General features: G+C 39.0%; 1 protein-coding gene across 3 annotated transcripts in view; it reads left to right on the forward strand.

Annotated features, from left to right (window-relative positions):
- The window catches only part of Sergef (secretion regulating guanine nucleotide exchange factor), a 219,560-nt gene that overhangs the window by 113,173 nt on the left and 85,103 nt on the right, over positions 1–21,284 (forward strand). For all 3 annotated transcript variants that reach the window (XM_026398989.1, XM_026398990.2, XM_077797522.1), the window contains one exon: positions 17,405–17,441. In XM_026398989.1, the coding sequence (XP_026254774.1) occupies positions 17,405–17,441 (37 nt within the window). The remainder of the gene's footprint in view (positions 1–17,404; positions 17,442–21,284) is intronic.

A 21,284-nucleotide genomic window follows, 5' to 3' on the forward strand; every position in this document is an offset into this window, starting at 1 on the left:
TCCTGCTACTTATTTAAAATACTTTTCAAAATAGTGTCAAATTAATGTGAATGTTCAGCTCTCCCAGTATGCCCTCTCTATAAGTGGCACATATTAAAAGGAACTTGACTAGAGCCATCTGTATAGCATAGCCTTTTGCAAACTTGGCTGTACCCTTTAAAAAAAATTTTTTTTAGTTGTAGTTGGATACAATACTATATATACATATATATAATTTTTTTTTTTTTTTTTTTTGGTGCTAAGGATCGTTAAACCCAGGGCCTCACACATGCCAGAAGAATGTTCTATCGCTGAGCCACAACCCCAGACCCCTTGGCTATATCCTATAAAGGTATAGGTAGTGGCAGAAAAGTCAGGCAGGAAGGGGATGGGACCAGTAAACCCACCTATCCCAATCCCAGCCTTTCTATCTCTGTAAATTAGATTTGTCTTTCTATTTGTTCTATCACTATAAATCAAATTTGTCTTTCCTAGAGTTTCATATTAATGAAATCATGCAGTGTCTCCTTTTTTTTTTAAAGTCTGGCTTCTTTCATTAAGTTCAGTGTTTTTGAGATTCATCCATGTTATTATGTCTATCAGTAGATTCTTATTTGTTGAGGAGGAGTATTGCATTGTACTGTAGTTTATTTATCCATTTACCCATTGGATTAATTTTCTCTTGCTGCATAACAAATTATCACAAATTTGTGATAAAAAACAGCATGTATTAGTTTATAGTTCTCAAAGTCAGAGATCTAGGTGGGATCTACTGGATTTTCTATTTGGGATTTCACAGCCCAAATCAAGGTGTCAGCTAGTGTGGAACTTATGTTAGACTCTAGGGAAGAATCTCCTTCAAGCTCATTCAGACCGTTGGCAGGCGTCAGTTCCTTGAGATTATATGAGGGAGGTCCCTGTTTCCTGGCTGGGTGTTGAGCCCAGGGATGTTCTCAGCAATTAGATGCTGCTCTCAAGTCCTTGCATATGGTCATCTATCTTCAAAGCCAATATTGCTGCCTTATTGTGCTGCCAGTCTTCCAAATTTATCCTTTTCCCATCAGCCAGAGAAGGCTTTCTGCTTTAAAAGGGTATATGTGGTTATATTAGGTCCACCTGGAGACAGTTGTTCTATTTTTAGTTCAACTTTATTTTTAGAATGACCTTTCTATACTTTGACATTTTAAGCATTTTTATCCATTAATCCTTATTCTGCCATCTTATTCTGCCACCTGATTCGCCTTGTCCTGTCCTGTGGTCCTTGTACTGTGGCCCAATCTTTCTTTTCTCTACACTGAAAACACACATCTTATTCCCTTTATTTTTTCGGTGACATGTAGTAATATAGCATTAAGTGTTTTGGATTCCACATAATTGGAATTAAATCTCAGCTATGCCATACTGTGATATTGGACAAATTAACTTCTCTAAACTCTGGTTTCTTTATCTATATGTACCTCATAGGATCAATTCACAGTTTAAATAAACTAATGGAGCTCTTAGGTAGTTTTTCTGTCACATTATATGCACTCAATGTATGTTATCTGATATTATTTCAATATTGTTACCTTTTCCCCATTTTGTGTCTTTTCTTCTGAGTATGATCTACTTTGTCAATGACTCTAAAAAAATGTACTGTCCAAATTGTATAGGTGCCAGTCGGGTATTGTGGCACATGCCATAATCCCAATAACCTGGGAGGCTTAGGCAGGAGGATAGCAAGTTTAAGGCCAGCCTCATCAACTTAGCAAGTCTCTGTCACAAAATAAAATGGACTGGGGATGTAGCTCAGTGGTAAAGCACTCCTGTGTTAAATCCCCAATACTTAACTAAACAAACAAACAAACAAATTAATCAATTAATTAAAATAAAATGTGTAGGTACCTTAAAGAAGTTCATAGTCTCTTTTGCAGTAATTCTGTTTCAGAAAAGTTATCCCAAGGCAATAATCAGGGATATAGTTAAATATTTTTGTTTGAGAATGTTCATCTCAAGCTGGGTATGGTGGTGCATAGCTATAGCCAGTGAGTTGGGAGGCTAAAGCAGATTACAAGTTCAAGGCTAATTTCATCAACCAAGTCTCAAAATTTAAGACTTGGGGTTGGAGCTCAGGGGTAGAGGGGGATCCCTAGGTTCTATCTCTGATAGCACAAGAAGAAAAATAAAAAAGAAAAAGGATGTTCGTTCCAACACAATTTATATTGGCAAAATAGTCAAAGCAACCTAGGTACTCAAGAGAAGGGAAAAAATGAAACAGGGCCCATACCTATGATGCTGTAAAGCCATAACAATAATGACATGGGAAATATAACCAGATAAGTATTACAATATATGCCCCAGCTGTGTTTGTTTCTGAAATTATATATATTTTATTCACACACAAATATTGATAGGAAAAGGACTGAAAGGAAATTTGCTATATTACATCACATTATATTATTTTGTGTGTGTATGTTGGCCTAGACCAGAACAGAATCTGATAATCTACAACTTTTTTTAGGCAGAAAAGTTGCAGAGTCACGTCAGTAGATTAAGGGTACCTGTGATGAGCACTCAGCCAAGAACCATCCTTCAGGAGGTAGGATTCCAGCAAGCTGTCCCTAGGAAGACAGTATGTCAGACTGGTCCCAGGGCACCAGTCAGTTGCAGCAGATACACTCATCATTCTTCTGTTGTTCACACTCTTGTTATGATAAGTTTGATCTCTCTGTCACATCTTATCTCCATTCTCAGATGGAATAAAACTTTAGGACATGGGTTTTGTTTTGTTTGTTTTTATTTAAAAAGCAAAAGTAATGCTTAGTGTTGGGGCTTTGGGGTACCAGAGGGCCTTACAGTCAGGACCCATGTTCAAATGCTAACTATTCCTAACCTGTGGCATTACCCAGGGACTTTACCTCAGGCCTTGTAAGATATACCTGTCATGTCTTAGGAGGCCATTCTGTTAAGTCACTGATTGAATATCTGGACATCTGAAGGATCATCTAGTTTCTGAAGGCAGCCATTATTTACAGAGTTCAAAGCTTTTATAAAACTCTGGTAAGGAGCAGAGGAAGTTCAGAGATAAATTCAATATCCTTGATATAGCATTTCCTGAGCACCTCACCAACCTCTAAACCAAAGCAGTGAAGGTACATAGATGAGTAACTTCAACAAACTTCTGATTCAGACATACTATGTGTGCAGTACTGTGAAAGGCACTGAAAATAAATTAATGAGATGTAGTTCTTATGCTTTATAAAATCATAATCTATACAGGATGGGAGTAGGCAGATGTGTGAACCACTTAATACCAAATGGAATAAGTGCTGTCTCTATAGAAGGGCCCAGAGGAGAGACCAATTACTTCTGAAATGACCTGGCCACTTTCTAGCAATGTGCTTTTAGCCAAGGTATTTAACTACCCTATCCCTCAATTAATCTATAAAATGAAGATATAATGAGTTAATGCATATAAAGTACTTAAAACAGGGCTTACTAATCAATAAATGTTAGCAATCCTTTTCCTTTTCCTCTTCCTCTTCCCAGATTCTCCTCCCCAAAGATGAGTAGTAAAGGTTTTATTGAGGAGAAGGCATAATGTGAGTCAGGTGTGTTAAGGAGCAGGGTGGTGGGATGATGTGTATAGGGGTCAAATGAGGCCGGAAGGCAAGTATTTGTGGATAATTCTACTAATGAAAGAGGATAGAGAACTGCATTGGATTCAGACTATGGAAGATCTTAAATATCAGCCAGAGGAATTTGGGCTTAGGCAATGGAGAGCAAAATAATCCACATATACTTTAGGAAGAGAACGTTGTCAGAGGAGGGAGATGTTAGAAGGGAGAGAACATCCAGAAAGCTGCTGCAGAATTCCCAGGAAGAGCTAAGGCCAGAACTAAGACTTACCATTTCTCAGATGTTCTTTCTCTGTGTGACAGGCCTTAGGATGCAAGTTTGTTCTGCTCTTGTTCTGCTTGCCTATGGGCTTCTGTTGAAGGAACATTGGTTTGAGCCACAGTTTATCCTGTGTAGCCCGTCAAGTTTGATATTCTGGGATTACGTTTACCTTTCTAACCTCAAAGCTGATCTGCCCATATATATCTGCCCATTTTTCCATACTCATTGCATTGCATGAAGTAGAGCATATACACAAGATCTTTCTGCACATGGATAATAGTGACTTGCACAGAGCCAGACGGGTGTGCAACCTACTGAAATATGAAATACTCATTGCAGGAGAACCTTCCTATGGAGAGGCCAGTATTTAAAATCACAGTGAAAATTACCTTGATATTGATTGTGTATAAAGACATGTTTTCTAGAGGCTTTGTAATATCAAAAAAGGGGATATCAAGGAAGATAGAATTAGTAACATTTATCGAACTACTTCCAAGTACTAGGAGTTGGGTTAGGTTCTTTGACATACTTGATCTCATTTAATCTTCCCAGTCCTGTCAGGTAAATACTGCTATGCCTCTGTCTATCTGTCTATCTATCTATCTATCTATCTATTTATTTCAGGCCAGTGGATTGAACCCAGGGCTTTGGGCATGCGAAGCAATGCTGTGCCCATTTTATAGAGTGGAAGTGAAAGCTCAGAAAGTGCAGGCTTTGAGCCCAGGGTCAGATGGTTTACAAATGTTGGACCTTGGACCAGGTTCTTATATACACGAGCCTCAATTTTTCTCATGTATAAAATAAATAATCATGATAAAATCTACTCCAAGAGCTGTTTTGTGGATCAAACAAGATGCTGTATTGATGGAAAAGAGAAAAGCCTCCTCTGATATCCAAAAGCTGGACTGGCACTCTCAGCTGCTGCGCTTAGTGTTGCTATGAGTTGACCCTGCATTCACAGCTAAGTCTTGATGTTCTCCTGTTGAACATAAACTGTTTCACAGGACATCAACATCAGACAGGCCACTTTGTGACCATAGCAGATTGAGGCAAAAAAAGACCCTCTGTAAACATGTCTGAACACAGATATAACATGAACATTGTCGAAGCCACAAAACACTAACATTCTCCTCTCCTGTTGAATGAATGGCTGATGCTTCTTTACCAATTATACCTCTAGCCTCATTTTATGTTACCTTTCCAATGGGTAAGATTTATTGAGATATATAGTTGCATTAGTCAGCTTTCTATTGAGATAAACAACTTTAGGAGTGAAAGGTTTATTTTGCCCATAGTTTCAGAAGTTTTAATCCATGGTCATTTGGCTCTGTTGCTTTGGGCCTGTCACAGTACATGGTGATGGAAGAGGCCTGTCTGCTCAAGGAAGCAGAAGAAATGAAAGAGAGAGGGGAAGGAACCAGACTCCCAGTATTCTCTTCAAGGGCATGTTCCCAAGGTTATTCCTGTTAAAGGGTCCACCACTTCTTAGTAGTGGCACAAACTGGGGAAGAAGTCTTTAACACATAGGCCTTTTAGTAACATTCAAGATCCAAACTATACCATCAATCAGAATTGTCCCATTTTCTGACAGAACCTAATTCAGAGCATACCCCCACATCCTTGGGCCCTTCTAAAGCCAAGATCTTATAAATCCTTTCTAATACAGTTAGCCCTCTGTCTGTTGGTTTTCTATGTTTTTTTTGTTGTTGTTGTTGTTGTTGTTATTGTGGTACTGAGATCAAACTAAGGGCCTCATTAGTGCTAGGTAAGTGCTCTACCACTGAACCACACCCCTGCCCCTGTTGGTTCTACATCTGTGAATTTAACCAATTATGGATCAAAATGTTTGGGGGAAAAATTGCAACTGTATTGAATATGTAAGGATTTTTTCCTTTATTATTCTCCCTTAAATAATGCAATAAAATAACCATTTATATATGGTTACTTAATACCAGGTATTATAAGTAATCTAGAGATGATTTAAAGTATAAAGGATGTATATAGGTTGTACGCAAATACTACACCATTTTATGCAAGGGACTCGAGTGTCCATGGAGTTTTGTGCTGAGAAGATCCTGAAACCAACCCCATATAGATACTGAGGAATTGCTGTACCTTCTTACTGAGATGCCCCACATGGTTCCCTGTAGTGTGCTTTCTCTTTCACAGAAGCAAGCAATGAACCAAGTATGTTCAGCTACACATGTGTTACTGGAAATCTTTGGTTGGATTAAAGGCACTGACAGTGGATATGCTGTGGAAACAGTTCAGTGCTAGACAAATGTTAGTTGCTGGTTTTATCATTTACTATCACAGTAATGCTGCAACAAATAACTCATAAGTAGTTTTAAACAATAAAGTTAGAGTTAAGTATCCCGGATCGAAAATGCTTAGACTAGAAGTATTTCAGATTTCAGATTTCTTTAGCTTTTGGGATATTTTCTTAGACTTCATTGTTGAGCATCCTTAACTAAAAATTTGAAATCTAAAATCCTCTGAGATCCAAAATTTTTCATGCCCCATTTTTTTTCATATCAGAGCATTTCCGATTTTGGATTTTAAAGGATTATTGGGTACTGGGTATTGAGCCCAGTGGTGCTTTACCTCTGAGCTATATCCCAGTCCATTTTATTTTTTATTTTGAGATAGGGTCTTGCTAAGTTTCTGGAGGTCTCACTAATTTGTTGAAGTTGGTCTCAAATTGGGATCCTCCTGCCTCAGTCTCCTGAGTTGCTGGGATTATAGGTGTGTCCCAACATGCCTGGGAGATTTTTGCATTTTGAATGACAGGTGCTCAACATGTATTGTTTGAGTGCTTTTGGCTCAGTTGAGTGATTCTTAGCAGGACTTGCTTACATTACTTGGTGTTAGCTGATCTTTGGCTAGCACAGCTAGGGTGGCTCAGTTCAGTTCCACACATGTCATCATTTAATGAGCTAGCCTGGATAAGTCCTTATGGCAAAGGGCAGAGGGCAAAAATGAACCAGAAATACACAAGTGCTCTTTCATATCTCTACTTCTGTCACATTTGCTAACATCCCATTACAAAAACAAGTCCCATGTCTGGGTGCAGAATTAAAGGATGAGTTAGTGAATGCCCTGCAGAGTTCGAGGGCAGATCACCGCAAAGGATGTAGATATGGGGAGTAGTAAAACTTGGGGATATTAATCCAATCAATCTATAATGGTGTTTTTACGTTTCCCCAACTCATGATACTCCTACCTCAGCCTCCTGAGCTGCTGAGATTACAGGCAGGCACCACCATGCCCTGCTGAATACACTTACTTATTTTCCTAGGTTCCTAGATTCTGGGCATGCTTCAATTTTATCAAAAGTGCTCCTGGCTTTCTTTCTAATTCTGGGACCAGTTCATTTCTGCGGGCAATATACTTCTAGGAATGCAGCCTAGAGTGCCTATTTTTTGGAAAGGCTATTATCACATTGCTGATTTAAATTGTAGGTTTAGGTCTCTTTTCACAAGAAATGATTTTAAATAATTTTTTTTCATGATTTTAAATAATTTCTTACCAATTCTGCATCTCTACAATTCATTTTTTGAACCTGAATGTAGGAATTTATATATTACATTATAATCTGTTTATTTACATTTGTTAATCTATTTGAGTCCGGAGCATCACATTCAGTGTACTGACTGCCTCTCTGAGCATTTATAAGTTCTGTGCATTTGATCATCAAACCTTCTGTCTTTACCTAACTTGTTGATACATTTAGATAGTCCAGATTGAAGGCCATATCCCTTGGTATATTCGAGATGCCTCTCACATAGAGGGAGAAAGCTCCAACTCTGGAATCTATCAGGACATCCATTAGTACATTACTTATTTTGATACTCAAATTGTCCCATATGTAGCCAGCAGGAACCCCTTCAGGTTGGCATCTGGGTTCTGTGATGCCCCTCCTATCATTTTCTGAGAATTTTTTTTCTCTGACATGAGATGCTTCATGTTCATCTTGTATTCTTCCTGCCTCAGTCTTAGAATCAGCTGTCTGTTTGAGAAGTCCTAGGACGTTTGAGTGAGGGATGGCTTGTTTAGAAATAAAAATCTCAGTACTGAGTATGTTCATTGCATTGGAGATTGCTGCTCCCAGGCCATCTCAGTTGACAAAGCTAGAAAGCATATATATTTGCGTATGTGTAATTCCATACATTCACACAATCTGTATGTATACACACACACACACACACACACACACACACACACACAGACAAACACATACTCCTTGAAAATTATGAGCTTGCAGTGTCTTTAATTACAACCAACTCTACAAAGTTTATTTCATGTCTTCCTCTTTCCATTGTAATTACTTCATGGATAATGAAAACCCTACTCATTCAGTACACTTACTTTTTCTTTCTTTTTGCAGGGGTACCAGGGATTGAACTCAGGGGCACTTGACCACTGAGCCACATCTCCAGTCCTATTTTGTATTTTATTTAGAGACAGGGTCTCACTGAGTTACTTAGTGCCTCACCTTTGCCAATGCTGGCTTTGAACTCATGATACTCCTACCTCAGCCTCCTGAGCTGCTGGATTACAGGCAGGCACCACCATGCCCAGCTGAATACACTTACTTATTTTCCTAGGTTCCCTAGATAAAACAAATCTATTGCACCACAGTCCTGCTGGCTACCTTTCTTGTACGTGCTGACTCCCCACCAGGCCACAGCTATCCAGTGAAGCTCTGACCTCTGCTGCCTGTACTTAGCTGATTTTCTTACATGGGCTGTAGTGCTTGGTCACTTTTCTAACTTTCCCTTTTGTACTGAATTATTCAGGAAAATTGGACAGAATGAAGGAAGGCTGCTTTTTTTTGGTTTGGGCTGAAATTTAACCCACATACAATAAAATAGGCAAATCTTAAGTGTCCAGCTCAATGTTTATATTCGTATACACCTGGGGATATAGCTCAGAGGTAAATTAGTTGTTCCAGCAAGCCTCCCAGATATGCCCACCCAAAGATAACCACTATTCTAAATTTTGAACATAGGTGAATTTGACTTGTTAATTTTTTTAACCTTTTGCTTTCTTTTGCTTTTGAGATGGTGGTCTTGTGTTGCCCAGGCTGGCCTGGAACTTGTGATCCTCCTACCTCACCCTCCTGAGTAACAGGGATTATAGCTGTGCATTACTGCATCCAACTTTTTTTTAACCTTTTATTTTTAAATAATTTCAATTTTATGAAAGAATTGCAAGAATAATACAAAGAACTCCCCAAATCCCTTCACTCAGACACAATATGTATTAATATAGCCGATATTTGTATGCATTCATAGCCCCTCCCCCACCTACTGCCCAAGGTGGTTCCGCATGTTTCCCCAGTTGTATCAATGATATCTTTTATGGCATATTTTCACTTTGATCTAGGATCCAATCTAGGATCAGGTGTTGCATTTAGTTGTCATGTCTCTGCTGCCTTTAATCTGGAGTAGTTTCTCCTTGTCTTTTATGACATTCATGTTTTTTAAGAGTACAGGACAATTGCTTTGTAGTTGTGTTTTTATTATGCCCCTCAATTGGTTTTATCTGATCTTTTTCTCCTAATTAGATTTCACTTATGCCCTTCTGGGCAATAATAATAAATAAGTGATGTTGTGTCTGTCTTTAATATATCATGTGAGGAAGCACCTGATGTCAGTTTATCCCATTATTAGAGATGTGAATTTTGATCTCTTGTGTAAGGTGGTGTTTATCTCCTTTTGCTTCTGTAATGTTACCATTTATTCCATTATATTTAAGAAACGGTCTGTGAAAAGATACTTTGAGACTATGTAAATATCCTATTCCTCTTCAGACTTTTGCTCAGTGGTTTTAACATGTGTTAATGATTCTTGCTTGAATTAACTATTACTGTAATAATTGTAAAATTATTTTCTAAACCAATTATTCCTTTTACATTTATTATTTATGACATCCTGCTATAAGGATAAGCTTTTCCAGGTCCCCTATTTATTATTCAGTATGTATCCATTTACTTAAATTTTATTCAATGGGTTGCAATCTACTATTGTCAATATATATTTTAATTCTCAGTTTCGCCCTTGATTTAGCTGTTAGGATCCCTTTCAAGGTGGCTCCTATGTCCTTTTAACATGTCCCTGTCATTCTTTGATCACTTCCTTACTTCCTGGCTCAAATAGGTATCTCAGGCTCTGATTGTTGTTTTCTTGTCCCAAATCTGGAATCAGCCATTTCTCCAAGGAGCTCTGATTTCTCTTGTTAAATAGTATCTAAAAGATAAGATCTATATACCAAATGAACTTACTCCTATTGGGTTATCATTGCTTCTAAGCAATTTCATATTGTTTTAACCCAACCTGTGTGTACATGTGTATGAAACTTTAATTTCACATTGATACTTTAATTCCAATAGTGTTTCTCTTTGCCTTCCCTCATTCCGTGTTTCCTTCATCTACAGTGAAAATTCTGACTCTCAACAACATTAATGTATTTTTTCATTCACACAATTCTATAGTACATGCAAAATACTCTCAGAATTGATTCATGCAAGACACGGAGACAAATCCACATAAATACAGTTATCTCATACTAGATAAAGGTGCCAAAAACATGCATTGGAGAAAAGATAGCCTCTTCAACAAATGGTGCTGAGAAATCTGGAAATGTATATGTAGCAGAATGAAATTTAACCCCTATTTCTCACCCTGCACAAAACTCAACTCAAAGTGGATCAGAGACCTAGGTATTAGACAAGAAATTTTGAACCTACTAGAAGAAAATGAAGGCCCAACACTCCAACATGTCAGCTTAGGAACTGACTTCCTCAATAAGACTCCTAAGGTGCAAGAAATAAAATTTAAAAATCAATAAATGGGATGGCATCAAACTGAAAAGCTTCTTCACAGCAAAGGAGATAATCAAGAACATGAAGAGATAGCCTACAGAATGGGAGAAAATCTTTGCCACCTGCACCTCAGATAGAGCGTTAATTTTAAGGATATACTAAGAACTCAAAAAGCTTAACACCAAAAAGCAAAACAAATAATCCAATCAATAAATGGGCAAAGGAACCAAACAGATAATTAAAACTACATTGAGATTTCATCTCACTCCAATCAAAATGGCAATTATCCAAAATATAAGTAACAATAAATGTTGGCAAGAATGTAGGGAAAAGGGTACTCCCATACATTGTTGTTGGGCCTACACATTAGTGCAATCACTTTGGAAAGCAGTATGGACAGTCCTCAAAAAACTAGGAATGGGGGCTGAGGCTGTGGCTCAGTGGTAGAGCATTTGCCTAGCATGTGTGAGGCACTGGGTTTGATCCTCAGCACCACATATAAATAAATGAATAAAATAAAGGTCCATACATATAAAAATATTTTTAAAAAACTAGGAATGGAAACACCATTTGACCCAGTTATCCCACTCCTTGGTATATATCCAAAAGATTTAAAATTAGCATACTACATTGATGTAGTCACATCAATATTTATAGCTTCAGAAAACACAATAACTAAGCTATGGAGCCAACCTAGATGCCCACCAGCAGATGAATGGAAAAAGAAATTGTGGTATATTTACACTATGGAATATTAGTCAGCCATAAAGAAGAATGACTTTATGACCTTTGCCAGTAAATGGATGGATCTGGAGAGTATCATGCTAAGTGAAAAGCTGATCTCCAAAAACCAAAGGTTGAATGTTTTCACTGATATGGGGAAGCTAACCCACAATGAATAGGGTGAGGGAAAGAATAGACATTCAGTAGATTAGACAAGGAAAATGAAGGGAAGGGTGGGGAGATAGGAAAAGGAAAGACAGTAGAATGAATCCAAAATAATTTCCCTGTGTATTTATATGAAAACACCACAGTGAATTACCATCATGTACATCTACAAGAACTGGGCCCTAATTAGAAAAAGATTTGTTTCATGCATGTTTAATTTTATAAAACTGGACTCTACTGCCATATATAATTAAAGAATTAATAAATGGGATAGTCTCAAACTAAAAAGCTTCTTCTCAGCAAAAAAAAAAAAAAAAATCATTGAGATGAACAGAAAGCCTACATTTGGGGAGCAAATTTTTGTGCCACACACCTGTCAGAGCACTAATCTTCAGTATATAGAAAGAACTCATAAAACTTCACATCAAAAACCCCCAAACAACCCAATCAATAAATGGGCTAAGGAGCTGAACAGATACTTCTCAGAAGAAGATATACATTTGATATTACTCAGCATTAAAAGAGAATAAAATCATGGCATTTGCAAGTAAATGGATGGAGTTGGAGAATATCATGCTAAGTGAAGTAGCATTTGGGCAGCTCTAAGACAGGACAGCTTTCCACAAACACGTTTGTTCCCAACCCCACTCCATGGAGGGAGGAGGAAGCACATATCCCCCTTGTCCCAAAGGTGTCCTGGCCCATTCATGAAGGGTAGGAACCAGTCAGCCAGCTCACCAGCTGTTGCATGCTCTGGATGGCCCTGAACTGCTGATGACCACAGGGTGATTGTTGGGAGGAATGAGCACAACTCCTGACCCTGCTCTCTGCTCTCTCTTCTTGGCCTCTACCAAGTGTTTCTTCTCTCTCAGTCATGGTTGCCTCCCTGTGTTCATTTTTAGACCTACTTTGTTTTCCACGCCCTGATTTTACCCTGTCAGAGGTAGACAATATGGTAGTTTCCCAATGAGACAATAGCTATAACTATTTATTGCAATTTTACAGCCATTCTCCAAGGAACGAACTCTGGGACAGCTTCTTGATCAGTCCAGAGGAGGGCACTCCTGGCCCCAGGCAGGATGTTTGGGCCCAGTAAGTCTAGGTCTCTCTCAATTTAAAAGTCCTTATAATTAATTGGCACTGGATTGCCACACGTAAAGAACTGGATGGATTGAGTAGTTTATTTCCATCCTATATGGAAATAAACTACTCATCCTATATGAAAAGAAAGGGGTAAAACCCTTGGGAGGGCAGAAAGCTGGAATCTGCAGGATCACAGAATCTTGTACCTCCAGTATCTGTAAGATGTGGGGCAAGTTGCCTCTCTGAGCCCCTGTTATTTATTAAATGACTAAGACCAAAGACTCTATCTCTTCTTAGGTTTTGAATAAGATTAAATAAGATGAAATAGGCAGAGCTGTTAGCCAGGTGCCTGGCCACAAGCACTCAACAAGGGCCCATCAGCTGATTTTAGAAATGGTTGAACTATACTGCTAAAGTACTTACAAGCAGCAGTTGGCAGTTACTTCACATTCATCTATTTTTTTGCTTATTCACTCAATTATTCACTTAAACAGTGCATCTGGGATATATTTACTAGGTGTAAATATCTAGTAAATATAATATTTACTGGGATAAACATATATTTACTGTCAGTCAATATTTCTCTTAGTCCAGCTGTATTTCGTAAGATCCAGCCCAGGGGAGTTGAGACTACCCTTTCAAAAACTGATGAAGCCTACTCTTTTAAACTGAGAGAGAGCTTTTAAACTGGCTTTTGAGGGTTTGAAAATTCTCTGTACCTCTGACTCCTTGGACAGAAGGGCCCTGGACAGAGCAAGTTGTTCTAGCATTTGGACAGCACTAAGACAGGACAGCTTTCCACAAACACGTTTGTTCCCAACCCCACTCCATGGAGGGAGGAGGAAGCACATATCCCCCTTGTTCCAAAGGCCCCAGCCAGCAAGCTGGGACCTGCTTATAGTATATTGGTGCTCTGTTTCCTGGGACTGCCCTTTTTGTGGTCTAATGTCTTTTGCTGTGCTGGATCCTGGAACAACCCTATTTGTGCGTTGGTGCTTCCGGCATCTCTCCATCTATAGTGATGCTCCCTTTCTGGCCCCACTGTGTATCTCAGGGCCTGTCTCCAGTTAAACTGAAGGGACCACCCTGCTACTCACACTTGCTTTAGGATCCTATGCCTTCCCTGAGTCTCTTCTTTTTGTATTGTCCCTCATCCCTCAAACCCCATGAGTAGCACTTGGGCTGTGTGCCAGAAACATTACTGGGCAGGCAGTCTGGTGGATGACTGAGAGGCACAGGTGGCTAACCCATGTAGTCTGTGAATAGACATCATGTGTAATAAGGGCGATAGCATTTAGTGCTGTGGGAATAGCCAGGGTGAGCAGCTGGCTGTACCTTGAGAGGCAGGGAAAACTTAACCAGCAGGTGGATGTTTGAGCATCCATAAAGGACTTGCCTAGACAGATCCATGAGCTAATTAGTGGGAGAATGGTATTTATAGCCAAGGAGAATAGAATACATGAAAACCTGAAATTGTATGATATTCTTAGAATAATACAATGTGATATGAATGGAATAGAGGGAATAGTTTTTTTGGAGTTGAGGATTCATGAATAGCAGAGGAAGGAAATGAGTTCAGGGAGGTATACAGAGATCTACTAACAATGACCTTGTAAGCTGTACTTTGTATTTTAGATTTTGCCCAACCAGTGCTGAGAGACTATGAAGGGTTTATATAGAAGCATGACGTGGTCAGACTCATATGTAAGGATGGTGGGATGCCTGGCTGTAAGGGAATGGATTGTCCTTTAGCAATTATATATGACAGATGCTATTGTCTGATTTTTATTCCTGAGAATATTTTTATTCCTGAGACCCTAGAGGTTAAATGCTCTGCCAAAGGTCTCAGAGGCAGAAAGCCGAGGACCTAGGCTTCACCTGGCTTCTTGGCTCTGAATCTCATTCTCCTGGGCACATCATTATTGTTAACAAAGTCCTGTAAAAAGCTGCCTGCAGCCAGATGGTGGGTAGATGCTGACAGAAGCAATATGAAGCAAATGGTCATTGATACAATCTTGTTGAAGGAATACATGTAGCACTGAGATTGTGTAGCCTGTGTTGTTCAGTCTCCTGACCTTGAAGCCAATGGAGAGAGAGCAAGAAGCAGTCAGAAACTTTGAGCTGCAAGCTCTATATTGGTTTGATAAGATCTATTTATCACATCTCACTCATTAATTCAGAGGAGCATCTACTACCAGATGCTGGCATTTGTCAGTGGCTTGTTTGTGGAAGCCCCTGGTCCTCGAGGCTGGTCAGTTTGGTAGCCGACAACCCCAGGGTGAACCGTGGCAGACAGAGGTAGATTCTTTTCTCTACATTTTTTATGTAAAATAATCTTTTCAAAAAAGCAAAAATAATGTGATTCAGTGGTAAAGAACACTAAGTTAGAGCTCAGGCAAACCTGGCTTTGATTCTACTGCTGCTACCTTAACTAGCTGTTTAATATTGAATCTCAGTCTCCTTATCTCTAAAGTGAGTAAAGTCAAACCTACCTGAAAAGATTATTATGATGATTAAAATGTGATAATTTTTATAAAATGCCTTTGTGTAATATCTGGCACATATGAATCCTCAATATATGATACTTTTAATTCTTGTTCTTAATACTACAACCACCACCACTACTGCCACCACAATTAAGGGGCATTTGGAAAATAGAAGAAAAAATATCTTATAGTCCAATCACTGTGATACAATTACCCTGATAATTTAATTATATTTCCTTCAAATCTTCTTTCCCCATTATTTCTAAATATGCCAGATTTTATAGCTAGGCAAGGTTTTGTTTGCTTTTTTCTATGGTGGCAACTGTATTACATTGATGTTTTCTTAATTTTTAATAGATTTTTCTAGATTTTAAGAATAGTGTGTAGAATTGAAGGACAGTGGTATTTGCCTGAGATCCTAGCCATTAGGAAAGTGAAGCAGGAGGATTACAAGTTCAAGGTTAGCCTCAGCAACTTAAGGAGGACCCATCTTGAAATAAAAAATAAAAAAAGGCTTGGGGATATAGCTCAGTGGTAGAGTGCCCCTGGGTTCAATATCGAGTACTGCCTCCCCAACCAAAAAAAAAAAAAAAAAAAATAGTGTGTAAAATTCAGAGAGTATAGAAAAGTAAAAAGAAAACAACCATACTCATAATGCCAATCTTATCCTCAAACCAGAAGAAACCATTGTTAACATTTTGGTGTATCTCCTTTCAGCCATCATTTTTATTAATGTTTTATTATGGAATTGAGACCATATTTTATATACACACACTTTTTTGTGATTTTTCAGTTTACATGATATGATCATGAGTACTTCGCTATTATTCTAAGCATCATTTTCCCAGGCTGCCTAATAATCCTGCTGATGACTCTGTCATAGTTTACAAAAACACTTCATTATTATTAGACATCTAAGTTTTTCCCTATTCATTAGTCTGTAATGCTTCCCCATAACAGACCTAGGGAAACAATCACAAAACAGTCAGAAAAGTTATAATACACTCTTGCTATGTATATGGCTCTGGGTGAGACACAATAGGATCCCTCAGAGCCAGCCTCAAAGGAGCTCAGAGATGAAACAATCTAGAACTATTTACTAAGGGTAAAATATATAGGGCGTTTTTGCCAGAGCTCTCAGAGAGACCATAAAAATGTATGTAGCTTTTTCCCTGTGGAACCTGGGATCCGAGAGGCATAGTTTATATACAGGAAGAAGCCAAGGAAACTTTGTTGCTCTTTCTCACCTATTAATATGCAGATGGCCTCCTGTGTTCAAATGCCTTCTGAGCCAGTTACCTTAGCTGCCAGGGTTTTTGCTGAGAATCTTTGAATTTACTTCCAAATGGTTTTTACTGGGGAACAAATAGTGAGAAGCATCAAAAAAGGAACACTTATGAAAGTAAAGAGAGTCAGACTGATTCTAGTCTAATGGTTTTTTGTTTGTTTTTAAATTTAATTTAATTTTCTTAATTGACAGATAAAATTGTATATATTTATTATGTACCACATGATGTTTTGAAATATATATACATTGTGGAATGGCTAAATCAAGCTGATTGACATGCATCACCTCATATTTTTGTGGTGAGAAAATATTAAAATTAACTCAGCATTTTTCAAGAATATTATACACTGCTATTAACTATAGTAAATTGAAACAATATGAATGAACCTGAAGGACAATATGTCAAGTGAAAGAAGCAAAGTCCTAGAGGTGTAAGAGAATGCGTCATGTTCAAAGAATTGCAGATAGTTTGTGTGACTGGAAGGTAAAAGGGAGAGTGGGCAGGTACAGAAAAGTCAAGCATTTCTCCTCAGACCAGTCTGTTTCTACAAAATTCTTTGCTCATTTTATCAGTCCAGATGAGAGAGATAGTCTTTTTAGTTTGGTTTTCAAAAGCTGTTATCTTTATTGCCTTATCTTTCCATTTTTAAAGTAACATATGCTCATTATAGAAAGTTTAAAAAATACAAAAAAGTAGGAAGAAAAAAATTCACTGATGGTCTGACTGGCTAAAGACAACTCTTTAACATCTTGGTGCATTGCTGTTCAGTGTTTTTTTCACACTCTCTTTTTATGTAGCTGTGAATAAGTTGTAATTATAGTTTTAACCTTTGTATATGGTGCCTTTCTACTTCTTCCTAAAATTTGCCAAAAATGGATGTTAGTGTCATTAGAAAATAACTGTGATCATAAAATAATCTGGCTGAAATATCTATATATTTTCTTTTTCTAAGATAACATAATTCTTTTTAACAGGTTTCTTGTGGCTCAGAGCATAATTTGGCAGTAATTGGTAAGTAATTTTTATACTGATAACTGTGTTTGTTCTGAAATTCATGTAACAGAATTGGAGAAGATTCTTGGTTAACCAAAAACTAGGGTGCATATGTGTGTGTATGTATTGGGGAAGACTTGGGGAATAAAAGTCTGTGGTTGACCAAGAGTTGACAAAAGGAGCTCCTTTTCTGAAAAGTTCAATCCACATCATTGGTCATCTTTTTAAGGTGCCCCAGCTGCCCTATTTGCCCCAGGAAGTAGCATTTGAGGACTTTAAAGAACTTACAGCCACAGGGCATTATTTGTGGATGGCCAGACATAAAAAGGGAGAGTGGATTGTGTGGCTTCTGGCTCTTTGAATAAATTCCTTCTACCAAGTTCTTAGTTTGATTCTTTCTTGGAAACAAGGGCCTTTGCTTACTGTCCTCACTGCCTTGTATTTGGTAATACTTGGGACCTCACAAGCCTCTGGTCAATTGAGACTTCCTTTTAGCTGGCTCTGGATGACCCATGTTCAGTGTTTTCCTTATTAGACCTGTGAGCAATTCATTCAAGAAGCCTTTTCATTTTGTTCACAGGTATATTCAGTTTTTATCTCACAGTACATTAGAGAGACTATAATGTAGACTACAACGTAGAGTGCCCAAGTTCAGTGCAGGCTTTTACTTATTACCAGTGTGAACTTTCACATTATTTAATTATTCCTCATCTTTAAAATGAGGATAGCAGTAATGCCTACCTCATAGTATTATTCTGAGGGTTAAATGAGCTAATATATGCAAGGCTAACAGAATGGCACTTAGCTCCTAGTAAGGGCTTTAGAAATGTTAGGTGTTTGTACCTGATATTATTAGTTCAAGGAATTGCCCTTCTTTAGGCTTTAGTTCCCTATCTGTAAACTGGAGGGCATGAAACAGAAAACCAAGTTTTTCTCTAGCTCTGATCATTCGGGACTTGTTATAACATCAGTATTGCCTGCCTTGTGTCAGGGATTTCTGTTCCTATTTCTCTTTCCTAGCCTTTGACTTGGAATTTCAGAAAGGCAAGGCCCCTGTGATTTTCTTTTATTTCTTATTTGGTCACCCCACTTAGAATAGTGCCTGGCTCTCAGCAGAGACTCAAGAACTCTCAAATTAAGTAGATTGGTGTAACTGCCTGGGGTAGTGGTAGTTTGAGGCATTATTTCTCAAGCCTACATATGATGTGCAAAGAGGCAGGAGCAAGGAGGCAAAGGAGGGAGGTTGCCTACAGCAATGGGGAGAGTCAGAGGGGCTGGAGTCAGAAAGAGCTAGAAAATGTAACAGCAAACCTGCATGCTTTGCAGCAGTACCAGACACTTTCTACTGGAACTGCTCCAGCCTGGGTATAATTAAGACAAGCTAATCAAAGAATCAAAGGATGTTATTGTTGCTGCTGCTGCTGGCACTGGACTGGGAGAGGGTAGCTTCCTTTGGGACTAGCACAACAAGAAGATTGAAGGCAAGCTAAATACAGGGAAGCAGTAGTTCAGACAAAGGAGGGAGCCAGTGCTAGGAGAGCACAGGGTGAACTGACATAGGCAGCCTGGGGCTGTAGAAAGAGCGAAGAGTGCAGTAAACAGCCTTGGTTCAAACCTGCTCCAGCTGTGTGGGTGAGCTTCCCTTCTGCACTCATCTATGTAATGGGAATAATAATTTCTCCTTGCAGAATTGTTGTGAAGATTGGGTGAGGTAAAGTATGTGAAATGCATTGCATATATCTCTTAGCTACCTTTGTATCTGTCTGTCCATCTATCCATCCATCCATCCATCTATACCATTTTTTCCATTTCCCATTTCCCTTGGTGGAGTGGGAGAAGGGAGAATCATTTGTCAGTGTAATTGTTGTAGTGAAGTATTTCTTTGTTGGGAGAGAGAAATGAGACATTCTAGAGAGGCATGTCCAGTGTTACCCAAGTGAGGCCATCAGCGGAAGTAGAACAGGACATACTGGTACTCACAAAAGCAGATTAATTTTTTGTTTTGTCCCAAATGCTCAGGACCTGGCTTACAGTCTGTTGAATTGATGTTTCCAGAGTGAGGAAAAGTGGGCCTGTCACTGGGCTCTCTGTAGTCTACCTGACAATGAGCTGGGAGTCAGAGGCTCCCTGCTACTGGAGGAATGTGGCCCCCAGTGGGTGCACTGCAGTGTACAAGCTTTGAAACCTAGAAGTGACAAGAAGCTGCCTGTTAGCCTCACAGGAGACCAGCAAGAAGGAGAGACGCTAGAGGAGGAGAAGATTCTACCAGCTTAAAGCTATTTCTCACAGATAGCTCTTCCCCTCAATCCTGTTGCTATTGCCCACTTTAGACAGAATTCCCTGCCTTCAGTTTCACTCTCTGAGCTCTAGCCCTTCAGTGCCTGGTGCTGTATTCCACTTGTGATGGGCACAAAATAGTTATAGAACAGACTAGAGCAGAATATCAAAGAAGCCAAACTTTGCTGAAGGGTAGAAGCAGCCTGGGTTAGTCAACTTTGTCACTATGACAAAATATCTGAGACAACCAACTTTAAAGGAAGGAAGATTTATTTTGGCTACTGATTGCAGAGATTTTAGTCCAAGATCCCTTAGTCCCATTGCTTTGGGCCTGTGGTGAGGCAGAACATCATGGCAGGGCTGGACACAGTGGCATAGGCCTGTAATCACAGCTACTTGGGAGTGTGAGGCAGGAACACCATAAGTTCAAAGCTAGCCTGGGTAACCTAATGGGACCCTGTCTTAAATTAATAATTAAAGCGGGGGGGGGGAGGGGGGTGGTGCATTGGGAATGTAGCTTAGTGGTAAAGCACTTGCCTAGCATGTGGGAGGCCCTAGTTTTAATCCCTGGTCACACACACACACACACACACACACACACACACACACACATCCATCATTGCAGTGGGCATGCAGTAGAGCAAAGCTGATGTCCTCATTGTAGCTAAGAAGCAGAAGGGAAGAGAGCACTTTTGTAGCAAAGCCCCTCCCCCCAAACCCACTAAGCTATGAATCCATCAATGGATTAATCTATAGATGATATCAGAGGCCTCATGATCCAATCAATCAGCTCCCAAAGCCTCACCTCTGAGCACTGCTGCAGTGGGGACCAAACCTTCAACATATGAGATTTTGGGGGACATTTCATATCCAAATCATAACACAGTGTTAATATTTAACAAATATAGTATAGATGAATCAGCCTAGAAAGAGAGTTAGAAAAAGGTGAAAGGACATGATTTAGAACCTATTCCCTGTCTCAAGAGAGTGGGTGCAACTCCACAAAGTAGATTTGTTGTACCTGTTTTACAGAGAAGAAAATTGAAACTCAGAGGTTAAATGGGTTAAACAGTTCACCCAGAGATAAAGAGCAAGTAAATGGTAGACCTGTCTGCCTGACTTCCAAGACTGCTCTTTCTACTCTGTCATATCCTATGGTCTGAAGCAGTAATAGTAGGTAGTAGTTAAGAAGAACACAGGTTCAGAGTGCCTGAATTCAAATTCTGCCCCTTTCACTTGTGAACTGTGTATCCTCATAAAAGGTGAATGGCTTAACCTCTCTGTCTTGATCACCTTAATTGGCTTTCATATATGTAAAGTAATAAGAACAATGCCTGACACAAAAACAAAAGCTGAATAAATGGTTAGTTGTTATTATTGTTTTATATTAAAAATGCAAGGGAGGTTCTTGCTCATCTGGCTGGTTCATTGGTTTGCTTCTTTTTTTTCTTCCTTTCCACCAGGATTTCTCTCCACATCTGACACAATTTCCTGATTGATTTTCATTTGTGGATATATGCTGAAGTCAGCAGAGGTGAGCCTTGGGATTGTGGCCACCACTTGCTCAGAAGATCCTGCCTCCTA

Source organism: Urocitellus parryii, chromosome 4, assembly GCF_045843805.1.
Source record: "Urocitellus parryii isolate mUroPar1 chromosome 4, mUroPar1.hap1, whole genome shotgun sequence".
In the NCBI taxonomy this organism is placed as follows: domain Eukaryota; kingdom Metazoa; phylum Chordata; class Mammalia; order Rodentia; family Sciuridae; genus Urocitellus; species Urocitellus parryii.